At 41.4% G+C, this 27,714-nt stretch overlaps 1 protein-coding gene across 2 annotated transcripts in view; it reads right to left on the bottom strand.

Annotated features, from left to right (window-relative positions):
- Positions 1 to 28: 28 nt before the first annotated feature.
- Positions 29 to 27,714, bottom strand: part of LOC118312027 (CUB and sushi domain-containing protein 3-like) — a 181,061-nt gene continuing 153,375 nt past the window's right edge. For both annotated transcript variants that reach the window (XM_047335105.1, XM_035636285.2), the window contains exons 59-70: positions 26,854 to 27,036; positions 21,131 to 21,304; positions 15,663 to 15,836; positions 14,935 to 15,008; positions 13,390 to 13,501; positions 7,640 to 7,819; positions 7,078 to 7,143; positions 5,725 to 5,883; positions 5,314 to 5,426; positions 4,556 to 4,643; positions 3,114 to 3,255; positions 29 to 2,423 (exon numbers count right to left, since the gene is read on the bottom strand). In XM_047335105.1, coding sequence (XP_047191061.1) covers positions 2,264 to 2,423; positions 3,114 to 3,255; positions 4,556 to 4,643; positions 5,314 to 5,426; positions 5,725 to 5,883; positions 7,078 to 7,143; positions 7,640 to 7,819; positions 13,390 to 13,501; positions 14,935 to 15,008; positions 15,663 to 15,836; positions 21,131 to 21,304; positions 26,854 to 27,036 — 1,625 coding nt within the window. In that variant the 3' untranslated portion in view covers positions 29 to 2,263. The remainder of the gene's footprint in view (positions 2,424 to 3,113; positions 3,256 to 4,555; positions 4,644 to 5,313; positions 5,427 to 5,724; positions 5,884 to 7,077; positions 7,144 to 7,639; positions 7,820 to 13,389; positions 13,502 to 14,934; positions 15,009 to 15,662; positions 15,837 to 21,130; positions 21,305 to 26,853; positions 27,037 to 27,714) is intronic.

Raw genomic sequence — 27,714 nt, 5'->3', positions numbered from 1 at the left:
CATGTGGAATTTTACACAACATATTCAATAACTTACAAATGCTTTATTTGCATAAAAAATATATCTCTTTACAAAACTTCTGTCCTATGTACATATTCATATACACAAGAGCTCGAATGGGATGACGACTCTGTGGCACATTTAAAAGCGTTTCTACTCTACTCTGAAATCAGATGTGGGACTGACTTTTGCCGTATACTGTTTTTTTAACCAGGTGCATTTCTTTTCTCCTCAATAAGAATATATGCACTTGCAAAATATAGTACATATTGATAACACAAGACATCTTGCCAAGGAATGCCATCAAGTATCTAAACTGTATAAATGTACAAAATGTAACAGCAATGACGGGAAATCGACGTGGCGGTACAAAGGACTAGAGCAGCAGTTGCTATAACTGGATCGCTTTTTTTGGCCAACATGCACAGCTATGAAACGATGAGCTGCTTTTCAGACACACCTCTTCTCAGATAAACCGTCAGAGCCGACATCTGAACCACTGACACGGACGTACAGCTTTACTAATGCAATAAATGTTATGTCTTCCTTAAATCATATGCCCGTACAGTATCCAAGGCACTGCGAGGATGTACAAAGGTGATGACACATTTATTCTCACTTTGAAAAAACATGGACGGACTTGGATGATGGTGCAATACTGATGGAGGCTCATGTTTTAGTGTGCAAAATCTCTTTTTTTTTTCCATGTGTACTGTACATTTGTTGGCAGAAGCTGATGGTTCAGTTAAGACACTGAAATAACCGCTGGAGTCAGTCGTGTCAATAAACTGGGCCGAGGTCTGTATTGATCAAGGGTGTCGGAGCAGGAGTGCGGATCAAGAATTCACTAAGGCACGGCTTCCCAAAAGAAATGGAGAACATTTGCTAAGTTTCTGACAACCAGAGATGGCGTTGAAGTTGCACTTGGTTGATCTTGGAAGCGCTCTGAAGCAAGGCAGATGCACTCAAAATTCCCATCAACATAAAATAAGAACGCAAGATTCATTTTAAACTCCGGCTGCCAAACTGACACGTCTTTGAACTTTGATTTAACAAACATCTAGGTCTGAAATAAACTTCTGGGAAACCTGGCCAGCTGTTGATACCGTGTATTGTAGGTATTCTCAACCCGGTCAGTCAATAAAACCGGAAACAATTAGGACAGGAACTCCTACTTTGATATTCTTGATGAATACAGCCTCGAGGCTCGGGGTTAATTCACTCCACAAATAGACTCGGAGCTGGAAAATCACAACGAGAAGAAACACCTGAAATGAAACCAGTTTTTAAAAAACTCTCTCAATAACTTAAGGACGGGTTAAATAGATCGATGATTTGAGTACAGCCTCAAATAACCAACATATGCACAACGGTACAGTTTTGCCTCAACAGCGATAGAAGCTCTCGTGGTTAAAGAACATTTCTGTCGAAAACGAAATCACCGCGGACAACTTGATGACAAAAAGCTAATGCCGAATATCTCTTTTGAAGAAGAGAATGTACTCTATGTTGTCTGAGGAACCTGCACTGTAACAAAAAAAGCCCTCGCAATCCCGATCGCAACTGTACTGGGCTCCAGTAATAAATACCTGGCCATATATTTCATCAGTAGGAGGCACCATCTCGTTGATAGGTATAATTGACCATGTCACCTTGAACAGAGTGCCGCGCCTACGCTGTTTCCTTTTTTCACTTCTCCATTGCCTGCTTGGAAAACAGACTCCGAAGATTACGCTGATGAACTCAAAGTTAAGAGGCTCCTCACCTCCGTGAGAGAAAATAACTCATTAGAGATGAATGTGAGACGAGCACCGAAAAGAAAAACAAAACAAAACAGGTCGAGATTCGGGCCGTTTCCTTGAAAGAAAAAGAAAAAAGGAGTAAAAAGATGAGAAGTTTTAATTTTTCATTTGGCATGGTGAAGTAACCCCTCCATATTTGTACTACAGAGCATAAAATACTCTATTTTATCTATATTCCAGAGGCTGTTTTTTATTCATGAAGCCAACACTCACAGAGTGTAAAGAACACTTCTCTCCACCGAGCAACGGGAAGGATCTGGAACCTCCTCTCGCTCGCTCTCTTAAATCTTCTGCCCTCAGAGTTCGATCGGCTACGTGTTGCCAAAGGTGTGCTTTATGTTTCTGTCCTTATTGTATGTCATCAGAAATAGGGGAAAAAATATAAATATATTATTTTTTTATATTGTGTATATATATATATATATGTAACTCTCTTGTCTCTCTCTTATGCTCAGTAGACATCAAACCATGGTGCAGATGGTGTTGAGATTGGGGTCGAAGCGGACAACTTTCCCTTCGGCGGCTTTTGTGTTTGTGTTGTACATGGGATTCTCAAACGTCGCCTGTCCATTGTTGTTCTCGTGGACGGAACATCCTGTGTACTGCGCTTTATCTGTATTCCTGGGGGGGGGGGGGAGAAAAAAAAGATGGTTGCATATTGGTAGAGCGACAGTATCCCAATTATCCCCCCTCCTTCCAATTCGATAAACATGTTTCCATTATGTTGGTGGGGGACAGCTGCGGTAGGTAAATGAGTCTGACTGGTAATTATTGCTGAAAAGAGCAGCCAGAGGATCCCGATGCCAGTTCACTGGTAACAAACATAATGAGTGAAACACTTGCATGTAACAGGCTACACGTGTATGTACTGTTCTGAAAGATGATTTGTTTGAATTGAGACAATTCTTCCATCGTTGCTCCATATACAGATTCCTACTGTACGTGTGTATGTTTAAATACAGCACGTTACATGTTATATCAAAGAACTTCTACTGCTGTGTAGTTTGGATGGTAATATGTTGATTAATATCTCATCCTGCTTTGAAGCCTCTCACAAGTTAGTTACTGTATCCAGCAAGGAACCTCAATGTATTAAAGCTATGCAGTAAGGCTGTGGAAGTGGGCCACAGTGTACTGTACTGTATCTCCTTCATCTTCATATGCGTCTCCTTTGACTGATCTGGGGAAAATCACTTCAGACTCATGAAAACATACTTCCTTTTCATGTGCGATCCAGACAGCTATAGACTACGTCGGCAGCTAAATGTGGGCACCGAAATAGTGTGGACGACGCGAGGAGAGACGACGTACCGTTGTTTGTAGAGATAAAAACCGAGGCCTGCAAAGATGAGGGCAAAGAAAGGCACGAGGATAGCAACAGCAACAGAACTGCTGTTGGTGGAGCCGCTGGTTTCAGGGTCGGTGAGGGTGACATTCTCCCTTACACTCAGACCTGTCAAGAATTAAAACAGTATTTAAATATACTGTTAATGTATATTTAGCAAAAGAACCTGAAAATGGACTATATATGACTTGAGCATGAGCAAGATATTCAGATTTACAAAATGGCAACAGCATAGAATACAATGGGAATAATAGAAAGATACACATCATCTGCCGGCTACGACAATGATGATGAAGATGAAGATGATGAGGGAGATTATCACACTGGTGTCAAATCAGAGACACAGCAGCCGGCTGATAAAGACGGCAGCCATAATGATCATCCTGATAATGATCTGCGACTGTAACAATCTTGTTGAAGACAATCATGAGATGATTACAGTAATGTTGAGCACAGAGACACAGAGGACGACGGCGTGAACGGAGGATTTCCCCTCTGCGGCGCGACTGTGGCAGTCGGTGGTTTCACAGAAGGTACGAGGGGCAACACGCTAAACAATACACTGTCATAACATTTTCCTCATTCTGACACATGCTCTCATCTGTTCTCTCCGTGTGAAAGGAGAATAATGTATTTCTCAGTGACAGCGAATTAGTTATTTACACTAAGAAGAAAATGTGGCTGTACTCTACATGCACAACATGTAGAGTACAGCCACATTTTGTAACATAATCTGAATTTGCCATGAAAAAAAATTGAATCGTCTTTTTTTTCTTTCCCCACCAGTCCCTGATTGTCAAAGTAAGGAAGCCAGCTTCCAACACGCAGAGGTGGGTTCTTCTTTCATTACATAGAACAAATAGGCAGAGGGAGTAATTAATTCATAAATTAATGTGACTGAGACATTTATTGTCTGGAAAGTTTCCATCTTAACAGTGCTTGAGAAATCTGCTTGTGATTTTGTTTTTTCGCTAATAGATGCCCTCTAGATATCTTCAAGGTCATTTAAAAAATGACCAAAAGGACAAAGAAAATCTTAAAATTACATCTTTACAGTCACTTTCACGGAAAATTATGAATCTTTAAATATGCAAATATTTGTTTCAAAATTTTAACTACTGGACAGAAGATGTCTCCTCCTCTCCTCCCATTCTCAGAGTATAGTATGTGAGGTTTCCACATCACAATATGTGAGAATGAACATGAGAATGTGATTTAACGACAGCTGTGATGTCACAAAATCATGTTCATATGTACACGACGGTCACACATGTTAAACTGAAATTCTAACCCACACCCAAGCACACGAATGCTGTTTAAATATCATCACCTGTACTTCTATTGCAATTGAATATTAGAAGAAGCAACCAAAGGCAATGGTGCTAACTGTATCTGAGAAGACACGTACCGATTCTCTGAAGTCCAAACTGTCCGTAGTCTTTACCCTGTATGAAGCCTTGGAACACGTAGCTGCCGCCCTCAGGCTCAGCTGATATCTGGTGGAGGGAAAAAAGCAAAAGTACGTTTTGTTTCGACTGCGGGAGAGAACAGCATCTGTTCCACATCAAAAACACTATATATATATATATATATATATATAATATAATACTGCATTTAGTCGGACAATAAACGCTACATTCAAAAATAACAGCTTTGTTCTAGAAGCTGTGCAGTATGCTATCAATAGCTCAGCAGCACGCAATCACCTGTCACACAGATTTAATAAAAAAACCCGTTCTGCAGTCATCCCAGTTCCCTTAGATATCAGGTGTCTTACATGTCGGAGCTTATTCAGCAAAAATGTAGGAATGCAAAAAAAACAAAGTGCCTGGTGGATCACATCTACAGCCAACATCAATATATGTAAATAAAAATGGACAACAAGTCAGGAAATTACTATTCCGCTTGTTACAGGTTAGTGTCACACTTTCCTCTCACGTACTGTCATTTTTTAAATAAAGTGAATAAAAAGAAACTAATAATGAGGAAACAGAAACATTGGCTTGATTTCATCCAGGGAAGAGTTATCTTTGGCTCACAAATAGTTAAATTCCCATGGCCCGTAATATTCTATCCGTCTGTTAGATTGAATAACACAATAAATAATTATATAAAATGAATAACAGTCACACTCGCCAGCTGCTTCCAATTCATATGTATACTCACAAATCCATCCATTGCCCAGGTCTCATCAGTAATCCTGCTCAAGGAGCTGTGGGCCAGAGCTCTCATCTGGTACAGCAGGAGCATTAACCGTGCCTCCTGGCGCTTGTACACTCCTACAAGGTAGAGGACGAGAGGCGAGAAGAGGAATGACGGGAGCGAAGAGATGTAAGGAGAACGTTGAACGAAGAGAAACAGAAGAAGGGAGGACCGGAAATAAAGAGAAGAGAAGAAGAAAAAGTGTCGAGTGGTCATTTAATTAGTCAGTGCAGACTAATACATTCGTTTTCAAAGCCAATAGTTAATTCCGACTCTCATGCATGATTGACATGAGGCACCTTAAAATAAATGGAAGTGACACACCGAGGTAGTGAGAGGACGAAGTAGGAGACAGATGATTTATAGATGACTCACCAGAGAGCAGAAACTCCACGCTACTGTCGCTTAAAGTTACATTGACTTTTCCCGTCGTAACATTAAAGCTCGTGACTGTCAAAGTCATTGGCTGTTTCTGGCCCTTGTAATCATAGGAACCCTTCCAGACAAAGTCGGGGGCAAAGACGTTGTCAGGAACTTGAGGAAAGAGAAATAAAATACATGTTATTAAATAATGTCACAAATGAACCGAGTAGGAAATGAAAATGTGGAGGTTATTGTTCTCGATAACCAGCAGTGTCTACTGTGTTGTTGTTAAGCAACAAGAAATGAACCTTGTATTTTTTTTAAATGCAAGCCGAATCGCACCTACATTGCAAAATGGCAACGGCAAAAGAATCACAACAACATCAAACAGCTGATAATAATCTTTTCATTCAATTTAATTCACTCTGAAATAATGATGATGAAATACATTTTGAGAGAGATAACTCGGAACTCTACAGAACTTTTTTAATAAGTATACACTGATACAACTTTGGTGCATCTCTGTCATTACAGCACACTCATTATCCGCGGGGTAATTGTGAGTCATTTATCAGAGCAAAAAGGTGAATGCAGTTATCACCAACAAAATAATTACCAACTATTTACTAGATAATTGTCACTGACTGTCTGCACAACAAGTCGAGTTTCAAAAAGGTGAAGAGGGGACGTAGAGGTCATGTCACATTATGTTCCAACTGACAGATGTTGCTAAAGCTGTAGCTTATGAATTAACATGATACTGGCCAAGTAAAAGCAAGATTTCTTTTGATTTCTAGTATTTACCACCTTTTATAAAATGTTTTGTTTTTTCTTCTTTGCACTAAAATGCTCACTGACACTCAAGGCTCTTTGAATATTTACATTATAAATACAGAGAAATATCTCTAATGGTGTCATTCATGTATTTTCCAATTATAGACTAATGACATCACAGATATTAAGTAGATATAGCATTTAATATGGTCCGTTAATATTCCCTGGTGGTGATGACATTTCCTCTTTTTGTGAATAACTGCTTTATTCACTATTAACTGCTCAGGAAGTTAATAGTGATTTCTATCATGCTAATATGTTTCCACTACTGTAACTAAGAAATGCCGACTTTAACGTACAATACCAAGACTAAACATGACTTTATGACTCGGATGAAGATATACACAGACTCAACTAGGGTATAAGACAATAAAGCAAACCTACTGGACAGATACAGAGCTGCAGTTCAAACTCTGAATTTTTTTTACGATCCAAGAGATATTGCCCTTCACAGACACTCGGCGCTCAAGAACAGACAGATGCAGGACGTCTGTGACGTCACCTGAACAGTTTGTGCAATTCGAAACTCACCATTTATTTTGGGGCTCGGCGTCCCTGGTACGTGTTTGACAGTTTTCTCGTGCGATTTGGAACCGACTGCAGAAGAACATGAATATGTATGTCACAAAGATGTAGCGACACACACACACACAAACGGCAAAGCTTCACAGCTGGCGGATGTTGACGAAGTAAACATTGCTCAACTGAAACATGGGGCTTGCGTTAAAAATCTCTGGTGGCTCAGTTCTAACAAACATTTTACGCGTCAACACATTGCAAAAACCTCCAAGTTAAAACACAGAATCTTGACAGGCGCACACAATTAAAGGAAAATAAAGTGACAGCGGGTTTAGAGATACTGTCACAGAGACCACAATGTATTCCAATATATTTGACCTATCAATGAGGAGTAGTGCAGATGTCACAGGGGAGGGAGTTCAGCTAACACACTCTTCTGAACTCCCTCCTCTTCACCCTGACGCAGATGAAGTGCATTCCTCTTGATCATGTAAACTTTCTGCCGCGCCTCCCCCCTCCTCTCCGACATCTTCTCCATCATTTGCCCCCCCTCCGACCTCTGGCAGCCACGTACCTCTGCAGACAGGCACCTTGCCAGTCCAGCTGCCGTCAGAGCGGCAGACACGGTGCTCCGAACCCCCGGAGAGGAAATAACCTGGCTGACAGGTGTACACCAGGGTGTAGCCGTAGGAGGGCAGGTCTAGACCCACAACGTCGGCATTGGCAGGGCTCCGCGGCTGCTTGCACGAGTGAGCTGGAGAGCAAACAGAGGGCAGACAGGTTAGCGCGCGCACACACACACACACACACACACACACACACACACACACACACACACACACACACACACACACACACACACACACACACACACACACACACACACACACACACACACACACACACACACACACACACACACACACACACACACACACAGATAGGTGGATAATTAAGCACTCAGTGGGAGATAGAGAGGTGAGACAGGGTCAGAAAAAAAGATGATAAAGCGAACGCAAAAAATGTTCTACAACTTAATCGAGTGCAGGGAGCTATTGGAGACCTTACTGATACGAATACGTCTAGTTTCTTTTCTTATATGAATTTGGACACTTGAGTCTTTGGGATTACGCCTCCTGATTTTGGACTGAAGCAGCTTGCAAAATGGAGAGGGCCCAAAATTAAAGGGGGTGAAAGCGATTTTAGAGAGAAGGATTGATTGTTGTCTTTCTGACCGCCCTGGTCGTGTTCTCTTGATGACGAGGGAGTGATGTCTACACACTGCACACACACTGTTGTGTGGTGCGGTCCGCACCAATTTTAGTTTTTAGTTTCCAATTTACAGAGCCAGGGCTGTGTAGAAAAATCTGATTAATTTCAGTGCGCACACAGAACCGACAGCGAGCGGACCCTGAGGAAATATCCACTGAACTTTACAAAAAGTGTTGGGATAAAAATCACTTACAGTCCCTTAAAGAAAAAACAATAACTAATTCATAGTTATCGATGGATTACAAAACTTACAAAAATATGCGTTGACATTACTGTAACAGAAAGGTCTGGTCAACTTACTGCATTATTCAGACCACAGTACACATATTCCAACTCTGCCTTCGTAAACTTTCGTGACTACACTACATCTCGCACGGCTGTGACACTTTCACAGTGACAAAATCTATCTATCCACAGATGGACCGACAATAATCAACACTTCTCAAAAAGGCCTCAGTGTGCCAACTCCCATTACAGCAGGAGTCACCAGGACACACACACACATTTACTCTAACATTAATCACAACCAGAATTTGCAGAACCTTAACCACCGACCCCAGAAGTGAACATCATCAAAAATATAACGGGTCACTAAGAAGTTTGCAGCGCACTCTCACTAAAATATACAGCATGTCTTGTTGGCTCTTTTTTTTTTAATGACTATGATTCGGTTTCGCATTTCTTGACTTTCAATTATTAAATGTCAAAAACACAGGAGGAGCAAGTGACGCGCTGTTCAAAAGCATTCTGTGAATCCGAAAACAGGGGACAAAAGCTGTTGTGCTGTGTTGCCAAAACACGGGCCTCTTATAAACCCTATTAAATATTTTTGTTTTCTCATGAGTGGGTTGAGTATACTTGTTCAATTTTTCACATCAACAAACTCTCTACAAAACAAAGATTCACGCTAATTACCTTGCACCACCAAAAAACACAGACGAGTTGGAAATTCAGGATGCGAGGCGTCAAAGAATACTGTGAAAATAGTGAAATAGTTCTACAGCTTGGAAGTGAAAGGATACACTGCCAGCCGTCAAACGGGAGACAGCAGCGAGTGAGTCACAGCACCAAATCAGTCCTTCATGGCGTCTTAATGATATAAGTGGCAATAGGATGTGGAAGGGATGCCAGGATGAAACCCAGTTTCTCGGCTTCGTGAAGGATGAGACTGCAGGAAAGTCCCATTGTTGGATATTACTTTTGCTGGTGTGCGAGTGTGGTGTCATTATGTGTGTATGCATGACTGAAGAAATGAATTGGTCAGTGCTCGACAAAGTAATGCAGGCGCAGCAAATGTAAGCGGAGTGTTCCGATCTGGCAGAGTACCCGTCTCAGTTATATGGACTATAAGGAATTTAATATACATTAAGAACGCCTGATGAAGGAAGCTCAAGGACAACTGTACACTGTAAACCACGTGCCACTCGGAGCTTTTCATTGACTCCATAAATCTGGCATCTATGGAATCTATTTACACTGCGAGAAAAAGGGAAAACTGCCTCAGGCTGCAAGTCTGGAGGCCTTAAAAAACCCCAGATAAATAACTAAATAAACTCCCCTCTCACGGCCTGAGCAGAAGACTATGTAACCAATTTAAATGACAAACTGCCGGCCCATGTCCAGGTTGGTGGTGGAGTTTGTAGACCATGAATACAGAAGACACTTACAAGGCCATGAATTGTTGTATGTCATATCCCTCATCAAGCTCTGCCGACAGTGCCATGTTTACTTACACTTCAAACCACAGAGCGCAGCCTCGCTCCCGAGATTGCGCCGGTCCTCAAAAGACACTTTCACTACTTCTCCTGTCACACCGCGACGTGCAACGTTCTCAAGTTTGAAGTCGGAATCCCTGATTGAGACGGAGTACATTAGTTAAGGGGCACGGAAGAGAACAGATGTAGAGGCAGACGCACGGAGACGGCTGCTGCTTCTATTACAGCCACGGAGGTCGGCCGGCAGCGGACTGCACCAGGAGGTCATGGTCGTCAGGACAACTTCGACTTTTGCAATGTGACCATGTTATTTCTTAAAGCTGTTTTAGCGAATCTTGTTAGTGTGCGTTGCTTAAGTAAATGACTAGAAAATGAACGGCAGCTGTCAAGAGCAAGACATTAAAAGAAGGTTAAGCTCGGCCGCTTGTCACATGACTAGATTTTTAAAAAACATCGCTGGTTTGTTCCTTAGATACACTTCCTTCACTGGTTATAATGCTAACTTCATGCACCATCAAATTCACAAAATGTCCCCATTGATGCTTCGATGCTAGTTGCTATTGATGCAGCACAAAGTGAGCTGACAAGAAATGTGTGGATTTGTGGTGAGTAGCTCTAAATGGAAAATTACCAATCTGATGGAAAGATAGTGATTCAGAGATGCTGATATTAAACTGACTCGTGTCCATTGCATCTATTACATGTTGGTAATCCCTCAATGTTTGGAGGTATCGGTTGGCTTTGCTTTTAAATCAATGTAAGTGACTACACGGTATGAGAAGAACATTTAATCATGGAGAAAGGTATTTGAGAGGATTTACGGCCCTCAGGGTAAGACCGAGGGTAAGGACGACCCTTTGCCTCTGTCTAGCCCTCTAGATCTGTATGTCCATATTCATTTTAAAGCACAAATCCACAACAACATTTTGATTTATGATTTTGACCTCAATAATTCAATAACTATAATTTTAAAGACGCATAAATCAAACAGTGCAGTACTTTAACATTGAACAACTATTGGCTGTTTATACCACTTGACAGTTAATTAATGTTTCAATGTGTTATATAAAAAGAATTCCCATGTGGCAATTTATCAGTTGTGTTCACCAATATGTTAATTTCACTTCACATCACCAATGTTTGTGCCATGTGAGATATTCAAAAAAAAGTAGAATTTGACTAATTTCTGAATTTATTCCTATAATCATTGGGTGCTACAATGTGGTAATGTAGTCAGAGAAGCAACAGCGAGCAAAGATCCATACAATTTTTTCAAACCCCCAGGGACGATGGACCAAAGCCAGAGAGCAGCTCCTGAAATGCTGCAGCCTTAGCAGACAAACCTGGCAAAGACGCTGCACCTGCTGAGCGAGTCGGGAGATTTAAGGCCTCGAAACAACAGGCCTATGAATGAAATCGTTGCCAGACTGCCATTACAGAGAGTCAACATCGTGGTTGTACAAAAGAGCATGCGACACATGTTATTTTATGTTGACCACCGTGGAAGTAAATGCAGCTGCTGTGACGATTTGCAGTGCATCCAAATTCAAAAGGGTTGAAGAGAGGAACCTCTCAAAGGCCATTCACTGGGGAGCAATGTGCCACTTATGGCATAAGAATATTCCCAAGAAAGTTAAGTATTAATCTGCATGAACCGAGAACATGTGTCGTCGTTTGATGTAGTACATCTCTTCTTTAGATTAAAATCAAGTGTTCCAACACACTGTCTTGATGTTAAATCCACGTAGAGTTCTGTTGTTGTTGTTGTAATAAGATCCTTATATTTGGTCTTCAAAACAGCACTGGTTGAAACTTCACATGCATCAACATTTAAATGCATGCTACTTTATTATGCATTGGTTTCCTCAGAGGAGAATAAAGAGCAAGACTACCGCTGTTCAACCACTTGAAAGTGACTTAGAGAAAATTACATTTCAAAGTTTAGAAGTTTAACTTCTTGTTTGGTGGTTTTCTGTTGAATTATTATGAGTATTGGCATTTTCCTTTTTCCTCGAAAGCTCGTCAGTCACAGGACCATGCATACCTCAACATTTGAGAGATTTTGGAAGCAGTGCAAACAGCTTCGAAAGACTCTTTATGATCCACTGTGTAGCAGTCAATTATATACTTGCAAACATTATGTCTCCCAGGACACAGTTGTCAAATATTTTCCAGAAGGGGATGTCAATTTTCCGAGTACTAGTTCGCCAGTTTGCTGGAGCTTCCATCTAAAATACTGTTGACTTAAACTTACTTTCATCGTTCTTTTATTTGGTGGGACCTGTCACAGTGCTGGCAATAAATGCCATTGAGGAGCCGGCGGATGTGCAACCTCGTGAATTATTCCTTTGGGAACGCGATGATGGGGTCAGCAGTTTGAAGTTACAGGTGGAGCAGGAGCTCAGCGAGCTGTCGGGTGACAGAAGGCTAGGAAGGAGTGCTCTCGAGATTTATTTCTGCTGTCGGCTGTTCGAATGATCGTTTCACAAAATTTTAAATGAGAGCATACACCCCATGAATGACAATAAGATCATTTAAAGGATAGTTTTGTGAAAATTTTGCTGCTGCTCTATAGTAAAATGTTGTACATAACATAAAACATGTTCAAGGTTTCACAATCCCTCTAAAACGTACCCTCCTCCTACTAAAACCCATGCACGCGCGTACGCACGCACACACAAATAAAGTTGCGCTGCAGAGCAAATAAGACTTGAATGAAGGGTAGGTATTATTATGTCCCTGCTTCCTCAGCACAAATGTGTCTGGGAAATTCAAGTAGGTGTTACATCTTGGGGTGATTATGGAAAAAAAGATTACTAAATATTATGTGAATTCCGTTTTTATCAAGTAGCTCTAGTGTTACAACTGTACAAATATAGTTAAATGCAGACTATAGAACTGAATGGGCAATATTTCAATGAAAAAGAATTCCACCGAGCTACTGCAGTACATCACTACTTAGAAAAGCACTTGGCTCGGCAAAGCAACTGGGCTGAACTGCACAGCCCTAGTTTGGTGTTGGTCGGCAGTTCAGGTAGTTCAAACAGAATGACAGTAATCACGGTCAACACCTCACTCCCAGAAATCACTGGGATGGCAGATTGATTGAGGCGCGAACTGCAATCTACTGGGAGGTCAAAGGCTATGGCAGGATTGAGTGAACGAGAGAAGTTGTGCTGGGAGGAGGGGTGGGAGAGACTCGGGGGGGGGGGGGGGGGAAGAAAAGAGAGATGATGACAATGAAGATAAACTCTGACGAGATGCCAGAAGGTTTAGTGAAAAACAAAGACGGGGAGAGTGATACGGATAAAGCGAGAGAGCAGGAGCAAGCACTCACGGATGCACGTAGGCTGGATGCCGGTCCAGGTGAGATCCCGCAAACAGAGTCGGGTGGTGGAGCCCTGCAGTAGGTGTCCCTGTTGGCATTGGAAGTCCACTCTGCTGCCCACCTGGCCACAAACAGACAGCACATAAAGTGGAGGGAGTCAATACACTGATGCAAATGCCAATAGGCTCCAAGCATCAAATCTAAAGAGCTCGAAGAAAATACTGCACACTTAAGTTTTTTTCCCCCCTTTTTAATGATTATCTGTAGTGTGTGGAGGCAGATGGAGACTATTCCTCGAGGCGATGGCCCATGTTTGTGTTCTCAACTGATGCAAAGACATTAGAAAGTGAGAGGGAGCTGACTTTCAAGTTAACTATAGAACCAAACTGTTTTTCTGTTATCTCCATAAACAACTTTTACTTCCAGCCAGCGTCCCCGCCAACTGTTCAAAGTCGGCACCGACGCAGGATTTTTTTTCATTCGGTGGCGCCGACACATCGGTTAAGATGTTCAGTAACGCAGAAAAGTGCAAGACTACATCCATTACAAGCAGTGATCCAAATAATAAGCTGCTTCATGTTTTCATTTTTCAGATATTCTGCCGAATGTCGTGGAGAGATTGTTTGCACTTAACTTGTGAGTGACACTCTTAACGGCAACTGGGAGGACATAAAATAAAATACACTGGCTGAAAGAATCTCAGGGGAGCTACTGAGCACACATCAATGGTCATGATATCAATTTTTTTTTACTATGCTGCATTTCAGCATCGCTCCAGTTGCACATACGCTTAAACTGCATACAGGGCATATCATCATGGATCTAAATATGCAGCCTGTGTGCGCACAGATATTCACAGTATATTCTTGGCAGTTTTTTCCTATGATACGTACGTCTCACTGTTTCTTCCTTGCACGCACCCACAAACCATCATCCCAAGGAATAAATAATGATTCTACACGGAACATCCATTGGTAACCGTCCATTTAAAAGAGCACTAAGTACAAGTAACACAGTGCGGCTGCAAGCTTCGACCGGTCCTTTGATTCGGTGCTTCTTGTTTACACTCGTCTACCTCGGCCTCTCAGGTACAACAGGCAGGCTACTTCAAATATTGATTACTTGGCAGTTGGCTGTGGAGCTAAATTGAATTAGTCAAGTATATGACAGTCTAAATGGTATAGTCCATATGTGATATGCTGTGTAAGTTAAGTACCTTATATATATTTTCATACTACATTCCTGTTAAATACAGGTGTTATGTTGTAAAGCTTATTGTACTCCAGTCAAACCCATCTTTGTGATGCTGAGTTTTTGAAGGCAGAAATTCTCTTTTGTGTTGCAATTGTATTGGAAGGTGTTTCTAATCTTCCAAATATACCAATCCCCTTTGTATACAATGCAGGTAAGCTTAAGAGTTTCTTTAACAAGGATTGTCATTTTTCTAGACACGGTTTTCTTCAGACTAATTCATCTCAAATACATGAGTTGTAGTATAGCTCTTAAACAGCACCTGTATAAAATGTATAGATTTGAGGTTTTTGATAATTTTACCTTAAAGCCTGTTGTATAATTCATGAAGCCGTGCTCAGGTGTCCCTGGATTCTCACAGGTAGTTCTCGTGGGTTCTGGAACAAGAAATCACTTATGATGAGCAGAGGGACTGCAGAACAGTAAAAAATGAGAATATGACAGAAGGGCAATCATTGATAATGACTGAGCAATTTCTCTCCAGTGTACTATGTACCAGAGGACAATTACTGAAGTGGCGTGGTAACATGAGCAGAGTTACCTTGCCATCTTCAGTGTCTTTGTCCATGAATTCCTTTGCTTTTCTTAGTTCAATCTTGGAAATATTTACTTGTGAGACTTTTAACAGTAGGTGAGACTAAATTCAAATTAAAACATCCATCTTTAGCATTTAACTTTCTCTGCACCAGGCTGCAAATATATAAAAAAGCAACACCTATAAAATAACATTATAAATGATGTATTTCCTTTGAGTGATTTAGATTTTACATCAGTGCCAGCTGGCAACGCAGTGATGGTAGTTCACCTTCAACTGTGTTTTGATATTTTCTGTTAGCAGCTTCAACAGAACCAACAGAGAGAGAGATCCTTTGGAAGATCAGTCATATCAAGTGCTCTATGTTTTCCTCTCAGTTTTGAAGGTACCTGGCAGAGATCTTGTTTATATTTACTGTCACCAATGTTATTTTTGTTCTACAAATTAAAATGGTTCGTCTTGCATGCAGAGGAGTCAAAGGGATAATATTCAATACCTATACATCGCGGCTGAGATCCACTCCACGTGCCGTCCTCGTGGCACATGCGTGTTGCAGATCCTACCAGCACATTGGGGGCACTGCAGCTAAACGTCACCTCCGACTTGAAGATGAAACTGCGCCCTTCTCTCCGTCCCTTGGCAGGCATCCCAGGGTCTCCACAGAACCTTGCTGCAGAGGGAGTGTGGAATAAGTAGTGAGGGTCAAAAAACACAAGAAACCATGCAGCTATATATCACACTGCATTTTTGCACAATCCCTCAAATTCATGTAAATGTGGATGCGCTCTTGATCGGCCCCATTTTTACGACTCAAACATTTAATCTGTTTATGAGTGCATAACACATAAGTGATACTGCAGCAGCTAGTCAACCGAGTGCAGCGTTCAGCAGACTATTCAGAATTGAATTCAGAAATAATAAGTTGTGTGGGCTGCTGCTGTGCCCACGTGATCAGACAATGAGTGTCTACAGTGGTTTCCAGCTTTGGTGTTTGTCCAATTTATTTCAGTACCTGATTGTAAAAATCTATTTAAAAAGTCCTCATGGACGGAATAATTCAATCGCATTGACATTATGCCGGCTGCAAGAATTTTTTTATTGCATGTGAGCAGATGCATTGACATTCTCCTCTCAGGATGAATTCCGTTGCCTGATCATTTTTTGTTTCAGACAGCCACACTTTCTGGTGAGTGGTTACAGTCGATATGAGGATATTCATCTTGGCAGCAAAGAGGTAGTGAGGGAAGTTATGGCACTCCATTTTAGATCAAAAATAATTAAGAAATGAAATATTAATTTTTCTGACAGGGCCTTAAGGTTAACACAACTGGAGCCATCTGCTGCCGCTGCTGCTCTTCATGCCTCTAGTATGATATTGCCTGTTGATGGCACTCCAGCCACAGCCTCGGCAGATGAAGCCTTTGGATTAGCAACTGCTGCTCATTCAATTTATTGCTTATAGACATCTAATCAAGTTGCCTGAAATAATTTAGGCTGAGAGGGTCTGATGGGGAGCTAAGTCGTCCATTTTACAGCCTGCCAATATGTCCTTTTATTTATCTTTACTGTATATATAAACTCATTAATACTCCATAACCACACGGATGAGTAAAAGTTACTTGTTAGCTGTAGGAGGCTTCAGAAAGGCTCGGTGTGTGAGAGAGCAGAGCAGAGGGGACGACGAGAGTCGCAGCATTCAGTCACGCAGCCAGAGCACCGCGGGATCAAGCCAATAATAAGGCAGGCTGCTACTCCAGACCTGACATGTGCTGCTGTGTGGAGGTCTGGAGACAGAGATAAGTTCTTGCTTGTTCTCTTCCTAAAATACAGGAACCAACAGGGGCTTCCCACAGCCAATCCCTGACATAATAGATATCTAGTAAAAAGGGAGATTAGGATCCAGCCCATGCAGGAATGGTTGAATAAAGCCATTACTGCAAATACTACTATCTCAAGACATATCTTCTCCTAGAAAATATGTCTGCCAATACTGTAGGTCCAGGCATTGTGAGTTTCAACCACCCAGGTACCCAACGGTTTGACCATATCTGATTTGACACCAAATAGAGATGCAAATGTCTGGCTGAATCTGAAAACGATCCTCGTCACTTTTCAAACGGCATTGCAAGACTCTGTATCCAGATGGCATTTTCTCTGGATGGTTGATAAAACAGGCCAAACAGGTGACATGCACATCTGTCATAACGCAGGGAAATAATGTACTGTTTTATGGATATATAAGAGAAATGGCCCCAGGCCTAACCAAGCTCAGCATATTTGATGTGCTTGTGTGTATATCGTGTGTGGATTAGTGAGAGACACAGAGAGAGACTAGTCAAACTTTTTCACTCTCTCTCTCTCTCTCTCCCCCATAGCCTCGCTCCTTCCTTGATGAATTATCAATGCTTTGAAGTAATCAGTATGCAGAGGCCTGATTCAAAGTTGGGATCACAGTTTCATCCCTACAGACACATGAGCTCGCATTCTCAGATACTGAAATTTTGCAGCTTGCCCCCCCCCATGTGTTGTTATAGAGAACATGAATATGCATGTTAATCCTGTTCGGCTGCAAAGGCTTACAAAAGTACAGATTTTAAGAAATGCACAGATGGATTTGTAATTGCAGATGCATGGCCTCTCCTGCAGTATTGCTGAGCTGTATGTCAACTAAAAGTGCTGAGTATGAATAGCAATCTTTCTAAAATGAACATGTGTGGTACCAAGATATGTCTTAAAAGACCGGAAGAAAATGGCCTTTAAACATTATACTTCAAATTAAATTGTAACTTATCGGGTATAATTTGCAGAAAATGTGTACGACATAGCCAAAAAGAATCTGATGAGATGATCTCTACTAATGAGTTTACAATTTATTTAGGTAAATGCGAAATAAGTACAGTCTACAAGACAAAGCAATGTATTGAACAATGCCTCGAAAATATTTTATGGTCGAGGAAACAGCATTGGCCCAAGTGCATTTAAAGATCAGTGACAAATGCATCTGTTATTAAAATATTACAGTCCTGCGGTTACACCTGGAGAATTGAGACCAAGGATCTATGTCTTAATGGCTTCATGATTAATGGAGACTACCACCTGCTGTAAATAGTGCTGGCAGTCTAATGCTTACATAATCCTTTTTGCCTTTTCTAAACCCAATATGATCAGCCTTTTCTTTCCTATTGTTCCTATTTTTCAGACTAATGTATTTGCCTGAGTAAACCTTAGTGATTTATTACAGACTTGTTTCCACTCTCAGTTCTGTTGCAGGAGTCCGGCTATAACGTGTTTTAGAGAGAGCCAGGTTCTTTACACAAGTTGGTCATTGATCAAACAGTTATGGTGTATGGCTCTCAGTTTGTGTCAGTTTTGCACCAGCACTGGTACCTGCATACTAGGTCGTAAGTAATGGAGCCATTAAATATAATTACTGCATCAAAAAAAGTTCTCCACAGAGACACAATAAACACTACCATGTTACATCATGGAACATAAAGGTTCCTCGCTCGCAGAGCTGCAGGAGGCTGGGTTGGCGCTGCTGATATGGAAAAACGATTGTAGTGTGTTGAGGGATGACCATCATAACTGCAGCAAAATGCAAGTAGATTTACGAAGTAGAACCGTAGCCATTTCATGACCATGTTATGTTTTTTTTAGCCGTTATAACAGCTCAGGACCAGAACACAGACGCCCGTGCACCTCAATACAAATAGGCAGTTGGTCACTTTGCAGTGCTAAAGCACATTCCTGCTCATAACCGTCAGACACAATCATTTACATCTAAGTAGGATATAAATCCAACAGCAGTGTGTACATCCACATACATAATTTACAATAAACAATGGCAATGTGGCCATTTAGAAGAACAAATGCATGCACAAGGTAATGTGCTTCTAGTTTCATGGTCACAGACACTAGCACTCCGTCAGCTGGATCTCAGATGCTAAATAGCCGAATGGGACTGTGTGTGTTTGCCAGACTGGAAATGGCTACAAGCATGAAATGCTGTCATTTGCATCAATAGCAAAAGAGCATACAATTAAATGTAGTTCTTTTTAAATATACTCAGGGGTCTCAGACAGTTGTTTATTCGCGGTCCAACAAGTAGTACTGAAATACAACAAGCCGGCTAATTTTACTGTGATCCATGTCTTAAGTTATCAAGTAACACGGTTTACTTTCTAAAAACACAATTAATGCAGCTAGCCAATAAAATCCATATCTGATTAAGATCTCTACACAAAACGAAATGCAATAATCAGCGTGATGCAAGATGGTGCACTTCAACAGAAAAGGACCGTCTACATTCGCGTTTTGGTGCAGATGCTTTAAATGCATCACAGCAGTCAGAAAAAAACATTACATCTTTCAACCCTTGGAGTGTAAGGCATGAATAGTTTGGCGGCATTTCCTTTTATTCCAATCAGTCCTGACTTACATTCAGAGAGACACAAAAACATGTAAGTACTTTGCCCTTCTTGATATTTAATTTCTGAGTGCTTGTACAATCCTGATGACAGTGATGCTCTCGAGCACTCAGGCATCCCACTGGTTATCATTATGCTTGCAAAGATGATTCTGAGAAGGTCTTAACATTTTCTATGATCAATTTTATTCATATTAAGTGTCTCTGAGTACCCTTAAAACCTAAAAACGAAATCATTATTATTATTACTATTTAATTTTTTTTACCCAGTCGGGGCTCCACTCGGATCATCATCAACAGTGACTCTGGACAAGAGGTCAATTCACATGAACTGGTTGGATGCAATTCCCTTCTCTTGCTTAACAACTTTTAATATTTCTTTTGGGGTAGAAAACTGTCATTTTGTGGCCACTGGAGGTGTTTTTAAGACGAGTATGACTGACTGCTTACAAAAAAAATACCATGGTGTTGTAACTAGGAGCAACATTAATAATGTCCGTTCTGCATTTCTGCAGGACTGTCTTATTCTATTGGTTTCGTAATTCAGTTTTCCACCTAAGCCCTGATGTGTGATTCCATGACTTATTCATGAATTTCATTGACTTGAGATTACCTCTAAAGGGGCAAGCAGAAAAGTGGTGTGAGGGGGCGTGCCTACTAGAAAACAACTTACAACTAATGTTACGTAATTAATGAATGAATGAATGTATGAAACAAGTTGCACAAAAACATGCAGGTATATGTCCCTTTCAAAGATCCTTGACAAGTTACCTGTCATTTCATGAATTCCCCCCAAAAATTGCACAATGTTATGACTTTCCTTGACTGGGTTATTATAGCTCTCAGGTGGAATCATGTTCTTTCCAGTGATGAAATATGAATTCAAGAGTAAGAGGAGAAGCAAATGGATACCACATGCTTAATAATGTTTGAAGAGAAAAGACACCATTTTAGTTTACTGTGCAAATAACCATGTTACAAAAGGTGACAGAAATGTAACCAACATTATTTCAGTCCAAAGATTTGGTGACTTCTTCTAGTACGGCTGTGAATTGCTGCAAAGCCGAAAATACCTGATCAGTAGCATGTTAAAAGATTAAAAACCTTTTCACATTATCACACAATGTTTTGCCGTTATTATGACACAAAACGTATCACATTATGACAAGAAACGTTTGTTGCAAACTCATATTTCTCTTGTTCTAGCATGAAACTAATGTTGGAATGAGGAAACCAGGGTCCGTAGAAAGAACAAACTGAGAAATATGGCTCATTTACACAATTTGATGAAATTCTACATTGTTCTTGAGCTGAGACATGGTGAGATTCTGCTCTCGTTGAGCATGGTTGATGATACTGTGATAAGTAAATGTACACTAAGAAGGATTTTTAAAAAAAACCATTGTGCTGTACCGAAGTAAGAATGAGTTAATTTGTCAGCGATAAGCTGGAGGGGTAACGAAAGGCTCCATGGGCACAAGCCATGAAAAATGATGCCACCTCCAGAAGGTCAAAGCCATCTGTAAATGGGGACTCACGCAAGCACTGAGGCAGGTCTCCGCCCCACGTCCCATTCCCCGCGCAGGTGAGCACGGCAGGGAAGGACAGCTCGTAGCCAGATAGACAGCTGTAGCTCACGCTGGTACCCCACTCCAGGACTGAGCCCTCCAGCAGACCGTTGGGTATGGGTGGGGGTGTGGGACACGTCACCACTGTGGGGAGAGTGAGAACACAGTGAAGACAAGCACATCAGAAAACAGTTCAAAATCCAGTCAAGTTTAAGTCTGAACCAGGTTCTAGAATGTAAAGATGAGACCAACAGAAAAATGAGAGAGAATCAGGTCCTACTCAAAGCTAAAACAGAAAATGTCCACATTTAAAGAATTGTAGCTAAAACTCTCTAATTCAAGGTGAAATTGGACTGAGACCTTGCAGGCACTTCCTATGTCAAAGGTTTAAACCATATTTGTTGCATGTCGTTACCCCTCCGCAGCAGGAAGTGTTTGTGCAGCAAACATGGAGAAAAATGAGCTGAGGGTGGAATTTAAATCACTGAGTCTTTGCACGCTGCATTTGGCTCTGAGTCCCATCATAATGCTCACAGAATCTGCACTGTGGCTGTGGCCACTGGAGAACCAACACATGTCTGAGGTAGAAAAGAAAGAAGGAAACTAGAAAGAAATCTATTCAGAGATCTAAAGAATATTTGGTTCTATAGCTATGGAGGACACACACACACGCATTGCTTCCTTCCTTCTAGACACGACATAGCTACAACAGCTGTTAGATGCAAGTCAAGGATGAAGGACGATGTTTGGCGATAATCACTATGATTTATGCAGATTTCCTGGGAATATCTACATCCTGGGTCTTTGTATGCTTGATCAAATAATAATAATAAAGTTCCAACCCAGATTGATCAAATACTGTGTCCCAGGGCACGTCAGTGTTGTTTCTTTTTAAGAAACAGCTGAACTGCTTTTTAAGGCAGGTTTGACAGAAACACGTTTTGTCAAATGCAGTTTCACAACACGTTACGACTTGTGTGCTATTTTACACTATCTATAATAATGTGGATTGGGACAGAGTGAAAACTCTGTAGCTCATAGAAACGGTCTGGGTCTTGACTGTGTTGAGTGCAATATTTTTGCCGTTTACGTTTAGAGTACGGTGAATCATTTCTGTGGAAAAGGAGAAAACATCTTTTGTCTGTGTGAGTCATAAACTCCCCTGCTCAACAAACGTAATAATTGAATGTATAATAAAGCTCGGAGTTAGTTCTGACACACTCGGATATGAACCCGTGGGGGTGCAGATGGTATATGGGTTTTAGGGATGTAAATAAATGAGCAGTTGCTTCATACCATTACTATCCTCCCTCAACCCATCCCTTCGCCAAGTCTCTCTTTCCCTCCGACACACTTCAACTAAGATCTGGCTTTATCGAAACATCGCAACTGTCTCGGAAGATCTGATGTTTAGTTTACAAATCCAGTTACTTAAACTGTCATGTAATACCTAACCCCCAAGTTAAGGTAAAGTCTTTTGGCAGTACAACAATGTAGTCATTTTTTTCACCCACTGCTTCACTTGGCACTATTATACACACACAGACTGATCTCAGGCAGATTGGACTTTCACCCGAGTCCCAGATTTGAAATTCCCAGACCACTGGACATTTCTTCAGCTGTCTTCCTCCCACCTACCTCAATTTTTTCTTCAAGCCAAATACTGCACACGGTGACCTCTTCTCTCGCTAAGAGTAAATAACTTGGCGCACTGCATGCCAGAAGTCATCATGCTGACTTTAGTTCTCCATAAAGACTACAGGAGGTGATTTCACTTTCATTGGTTCGTTATTAGTTCCTGGAGACAGATTAAGTCACCTGCTGTTGTCTTTGGCAGGATAGAAAATCAGCGTACAATATATGACGGTATAATACTGTGCAGTCTTGAGTGGCTAAATGCTTCATCTTTAGTCAGACGCTGAGCTTGAAGGTTACTTCACTTCATACAGTTCATCATTTGGTGACCAGCTTTCAAAGCTCATTTCAGGATTAAATCTGTCCTAAATTTAAATGGATTTTTATCATTTCAATCATCAATTTGTGTTAACTACAATTAAAAAAAAGAACATATCTAATTTTCTTAGATGAATGTTGACTACAAATATAGCACCTATGGATAAAAAAAACAATAAAACACAATGTAGACATTGCATCCTGAAATCTAAAAGGAAAATGTCTTGCTGGAATGTAGCTTCTCGTTTTACAAACTGGGTTTCAGTTCTGTTTGCACAATTTAGAAAGCGAGGGCTTCTGACCAGCTGCTTAAAGTTAGTTTTAGATTCAAAGATTTAGAATTAAATCGGTAGGCTTCAAATTACAAGTTTAATAGTGAGTAAGTAAATAGAAGCACAAGATGGAGCACAAGTTTCTGGACATCAAGTTGAGTAAGATGTTTTTTATTGTTTTTTTTCTAGAAAGGAAAAAAAAAAAACCTTGCAAGTAAATGTGGAGCAGGCCACTGAGGGATATTCACATTTTTTTTCTCCAAGGGGGAACCATCTTTTGGCAGCATCTCCGAAAAGATTTCCATATAGACATTTTGCGGCAGTATACAGTATACAGTACGCAGGCTGAAGAAGTGTGCTGTATTTGGCAAGATATTTAGGCCGTGATGAATAGTGGATAAAAGTTAAAAGCAAAACTGTACTGATGTTGCAATCTGTTTGTTAATGTTTTGTTTAGTAATGTAACTTTGTCTCAAGTTCTCAAGGAGAAACAAGTTCACTTGAAATTGTTTCTCTTTGATGTTAATGAATTAGTAAAGAGTGACTATTGGGATTTGGGATTTTCATGTTGTTGCTCTGGAGCGCTAGGAAAAAAAAAAAGACACTTCACTCTGAATTAGTTCACTAAGATGCCCGGTTGGATTCTGTAAAGTAGAAAGTTGGATTGAGTGTGAGTGTGTATGTTTCTCATACTAAAGTATGTCTCGAAGAGAAAGAGAGAGAGAGAGAGAGAGAGAGAGAGAGACAATGTGTGAGTAAACATGTGCTAGTAGGGAAATTACACCGATTAGAGGACAAGGCCTACTAATCTCACAATGACTGCATCAGAAATCACATTTTAAAACCAGGAATACAAATAAGAATGATAGTAAAGGCATGAATGGCAGGCGGAACTGAATGGGAAGCAGAGTGTCCCCATTTTCCTAAGTAGTGCTAAGCAGCATTAGTACCTCTTAGCTGAACACGCCAAACCTGGGATTCAAACTCAATCCTTGCCGGGCAAGGGGCTTAGCATGTGTCATCAGCAGCACCACACACAACTGCAGTGGCTAGCACTGATTCACACGCAATAAGTGCAAAATTATGCCGTCGGCACATGTAAAACCTTTCTCTCCCTTAGTCTCAAATTATCTCTCCCGCTTCATTCTCCCCCTTCTTCACCCTCCCTCCCTGGAATATCAGCACACATCCCAGCGGCACATCATCTAAATGTATGACAAAATGACAAATGCGCCTCATCATGACAATTTCAAACAGCTCACCCTGCCTGAATTGTTGCACCTTCAACTTAAACCCAATTATGCAAAGGAAAAAAAAAGGCAAGCAATCTTACTGGGTGAGGCATTGTTTTCAGTTTCAGACGCAAGAAAATAGATATTTTCTCGGTCCTTTTCGAAGACCTCTTGCTGCGTAGCCTGTCAGCGAGAGACATGATAAAGAAGCTGCGATTACCAGCAAGCTGCTCGGCTGCTCGTCCCGGATCGTCTTAGAGGGAGACCAAGGCAGAGGAAGCGAACGGTGACAAGGAGAAAATAAACCATACAGAATGTATTCCTTCTTAATAACCCATCCACACACTAAAGAGTGGCAAAATGAATATACAGCACCCACTTAAAAATTAACTCTTATCTTGCCTTTTTTCCCCCTTATCCATTTACCCAAATGAGAGAAATAAGTGCTGTTGAAAGAGTGAGAGAGGAGGCCGGAGGGACCCTCCGGCTCGCGAACTACTGCATACAGGTCAGTACAAGCTGCCAGCACTCAGGCGGCGGCAGCGACAGTGGGAGCCAGCGTGAAAGTCTATAAGCATCTGAGTACGTATGCATGAGAGACAGTTGAGCAATGGAATGGCCACATGTGACTGTGTGCATGCACCTTGGTGTGTGAGGGTGTGTGTTATGAGGAAAGTTAAGCTTTAGGGTTTCTCTCCACTCCTCTCCACTCCACCCTCATCAGGCATTGGAGCTTTGGGGCCGAGAGCCTGAGCAATTGCGGTATCTGTCAAGGGCTGGAGCTTGAGATTAGCAGCTCCACACACTTTCATACATACATGTACATGTGTACATACATGTGTGCACACGTAAACGCCCGCACTTCTCTCTCTACCCATTCGAACTACCCTGGGTAACAGTTGTGCGGCCGTCGATTCATCCGACAGCTTCAACACACCACAGGACAGGGCACGTTAATAATGAAACACACCCATGAAATATTACAAATCGGTGTCAGTTTGGATGTTGTAAACTTCTAGGCAAGGTCGTACAGGGAGCCTGAGGAAGGTGCCAAGTGTGTGGCCTGAAACTGCAGCTCCCCATGATCTCAGGCAGTGTCACAGACTGCAAGGAGTATATAACAAAACCAGCAATTGCATAATAAGAAGAAAAAATGTCAACAGGCTTTGTGTTTTTTTTCCTGAGTCTCATTTGCTCTCTAAGAATTTATCCGTGTGTTCGATATCTCATACATTTTTTTGCCTTTCACTTAGTGGTTTTAGTATATTTCACCTTCCTGTTACATTTGCCCGCCTGCATATCTCTCATCCTCTGCCTCTTTTTCGCTCACATTTCATTTGTCCTTTGCATTTCTCAAGAGGCAAATCCAAACGCCAGCCCGTCCGCTGTAACCGAGACAGCAGCTTGGGAACGGTTCCTTAGCAACAATGAGCCACCATTTGCCTCGTGGGCTCTTCCCCTTCCTCGTGTACTTTTGAACTGTTCACTGCACAAGTTAATCTTCCCTGCAATACTCACTTTTGGATGTCGGCGGCAGACATGCTAATCTATGCCTCCACTCGAGCGTCATAAATCACTGAGTGATGTATCGCTGATGGGCGTACGACAGCTAAGTCCTCTTGTTGGATTTTCTAACTTTGATGTTAATCAAGCCCATAAGAGTGCGCGCAAACTTTCAGAGAGAGGCTGCCAATGACTAACTGTGGGAGAACAATTAGTGGGATCCTTGTGGTGATGAAGAGAACTTGTTAGCCATCCATCATGAGGTGTCAGGGAACTTTTGGCATTGGCTCTGTGCCACCACACGTGCAACTCCAGTTGCAGGTGTGGGTGAAATCACGGTCTCATATCTTGGGATGTTTTAAAATATAGTTGTACTATTCAAATGTAGGGGAGCACTGCATGTCATATTAAAAACTAAATGTTGTTTTTAATGTGGTGTGTGTTTGTCCGTCTCACAGACATCCAGTATGATGTATCGTTGTGACTGTCGTTATCATCACACCGAAGTGCCCGATATGACACTGTCTGACCACATGGGGAGAACCGTGTCACCTTGCTTGCTAAACTCATTGGATCTCAGGGTGTAAGCATGTACTTTATATTGTGTGTGACAGTGCTGGCATGCCAAGGTTGTTACAGACCATTCTGATGGTTATCAAGGTTGACTGACTTCAGCGTGTGTACGATGCGGTGTACGTGAGGGGCCGGGGGCACATTTGTGCGCAGCGCTTACCTCGGCATGCTGGCATGGTGCCACTCCAGGTGCCGTTGTTGGTGCAGGTCCTCGTGACAGTGCTGTCCCCTTCGGTCATCACATATCCCGGCTGGCACACGAATGTCACGTTCTGGCCCACCGTGATGTCATCTCCAAATCTAAGTCCATTCGCCGGAATACCAGGGTCGCCACAGGTGATCACTGTCATACACGGTCACACATAAAGAACATGCATTAGAACTTAAATGCGGTCATCGGGTGGTGATTGAAACAGACTAAAGTGCAAAATGAAAATAAGTCATTTTATCACTATAAAATGATGTAATTAACCACAGTGCATTCTGAAAAAAGAGTGATGAGGGCCTGCTTTACACCGTTCAGCCTTTTTCTCGCAAATATTCAGTTTGTTATAGTGCGTCGTCAGGGCACATTGTTTTTGTTCATATGCTATTAGCAAAACTGCTGGGTAGCATTTATGATTATAAAAACTTCAAAGAACATTATTTATTTTAGGTTACTTCTGTGTAAAAGCATCAGTGTGTATTCTACAAAGACGCACAGCAAGGCGCTCTCCCCGTCACCATTACAGCGCCACACCTTCCAAATTTTAGAAAAGAATGCCTAAGTTGTAAACATGGGAATATTAGCCATCTCTGCAATACATCCAATATACGTTAAAGTGTCCTTATTTCATGTTTGATATTTCATCAAAACACCTTTCTTCTGGCAAGTGAGAATTTTTCATACTATCATGGTGGCAGTCTTAAATATGTGGATCCCCATTTTTCAAATATTGGTAACAGTTTCGGGCACTTGTGTTGAAAATATTGATTTCCCCATTTTTAAGATTAATTATCAAAACAATTCAACCACCTTTCT

This window comes from Scophthalmus maximus, chromosome 1, assembly GCF_022379125.1.
Source record: "Scophthalmus maximus strain ysfricsl-2021 chromosome 1, ASM2237912v1, whole genome shotgun sequence".
NCBI classification, from domain to species: Eukaryota; Metazoa; Chordata; class Actinopteri; order Pleuronectiformes; family Scophthalmidae; genus Scophthalmus; species Scophthalmus maximus.
This window is presented reverse-complemented; position numbering and strand designations above follow the sequence as displayed.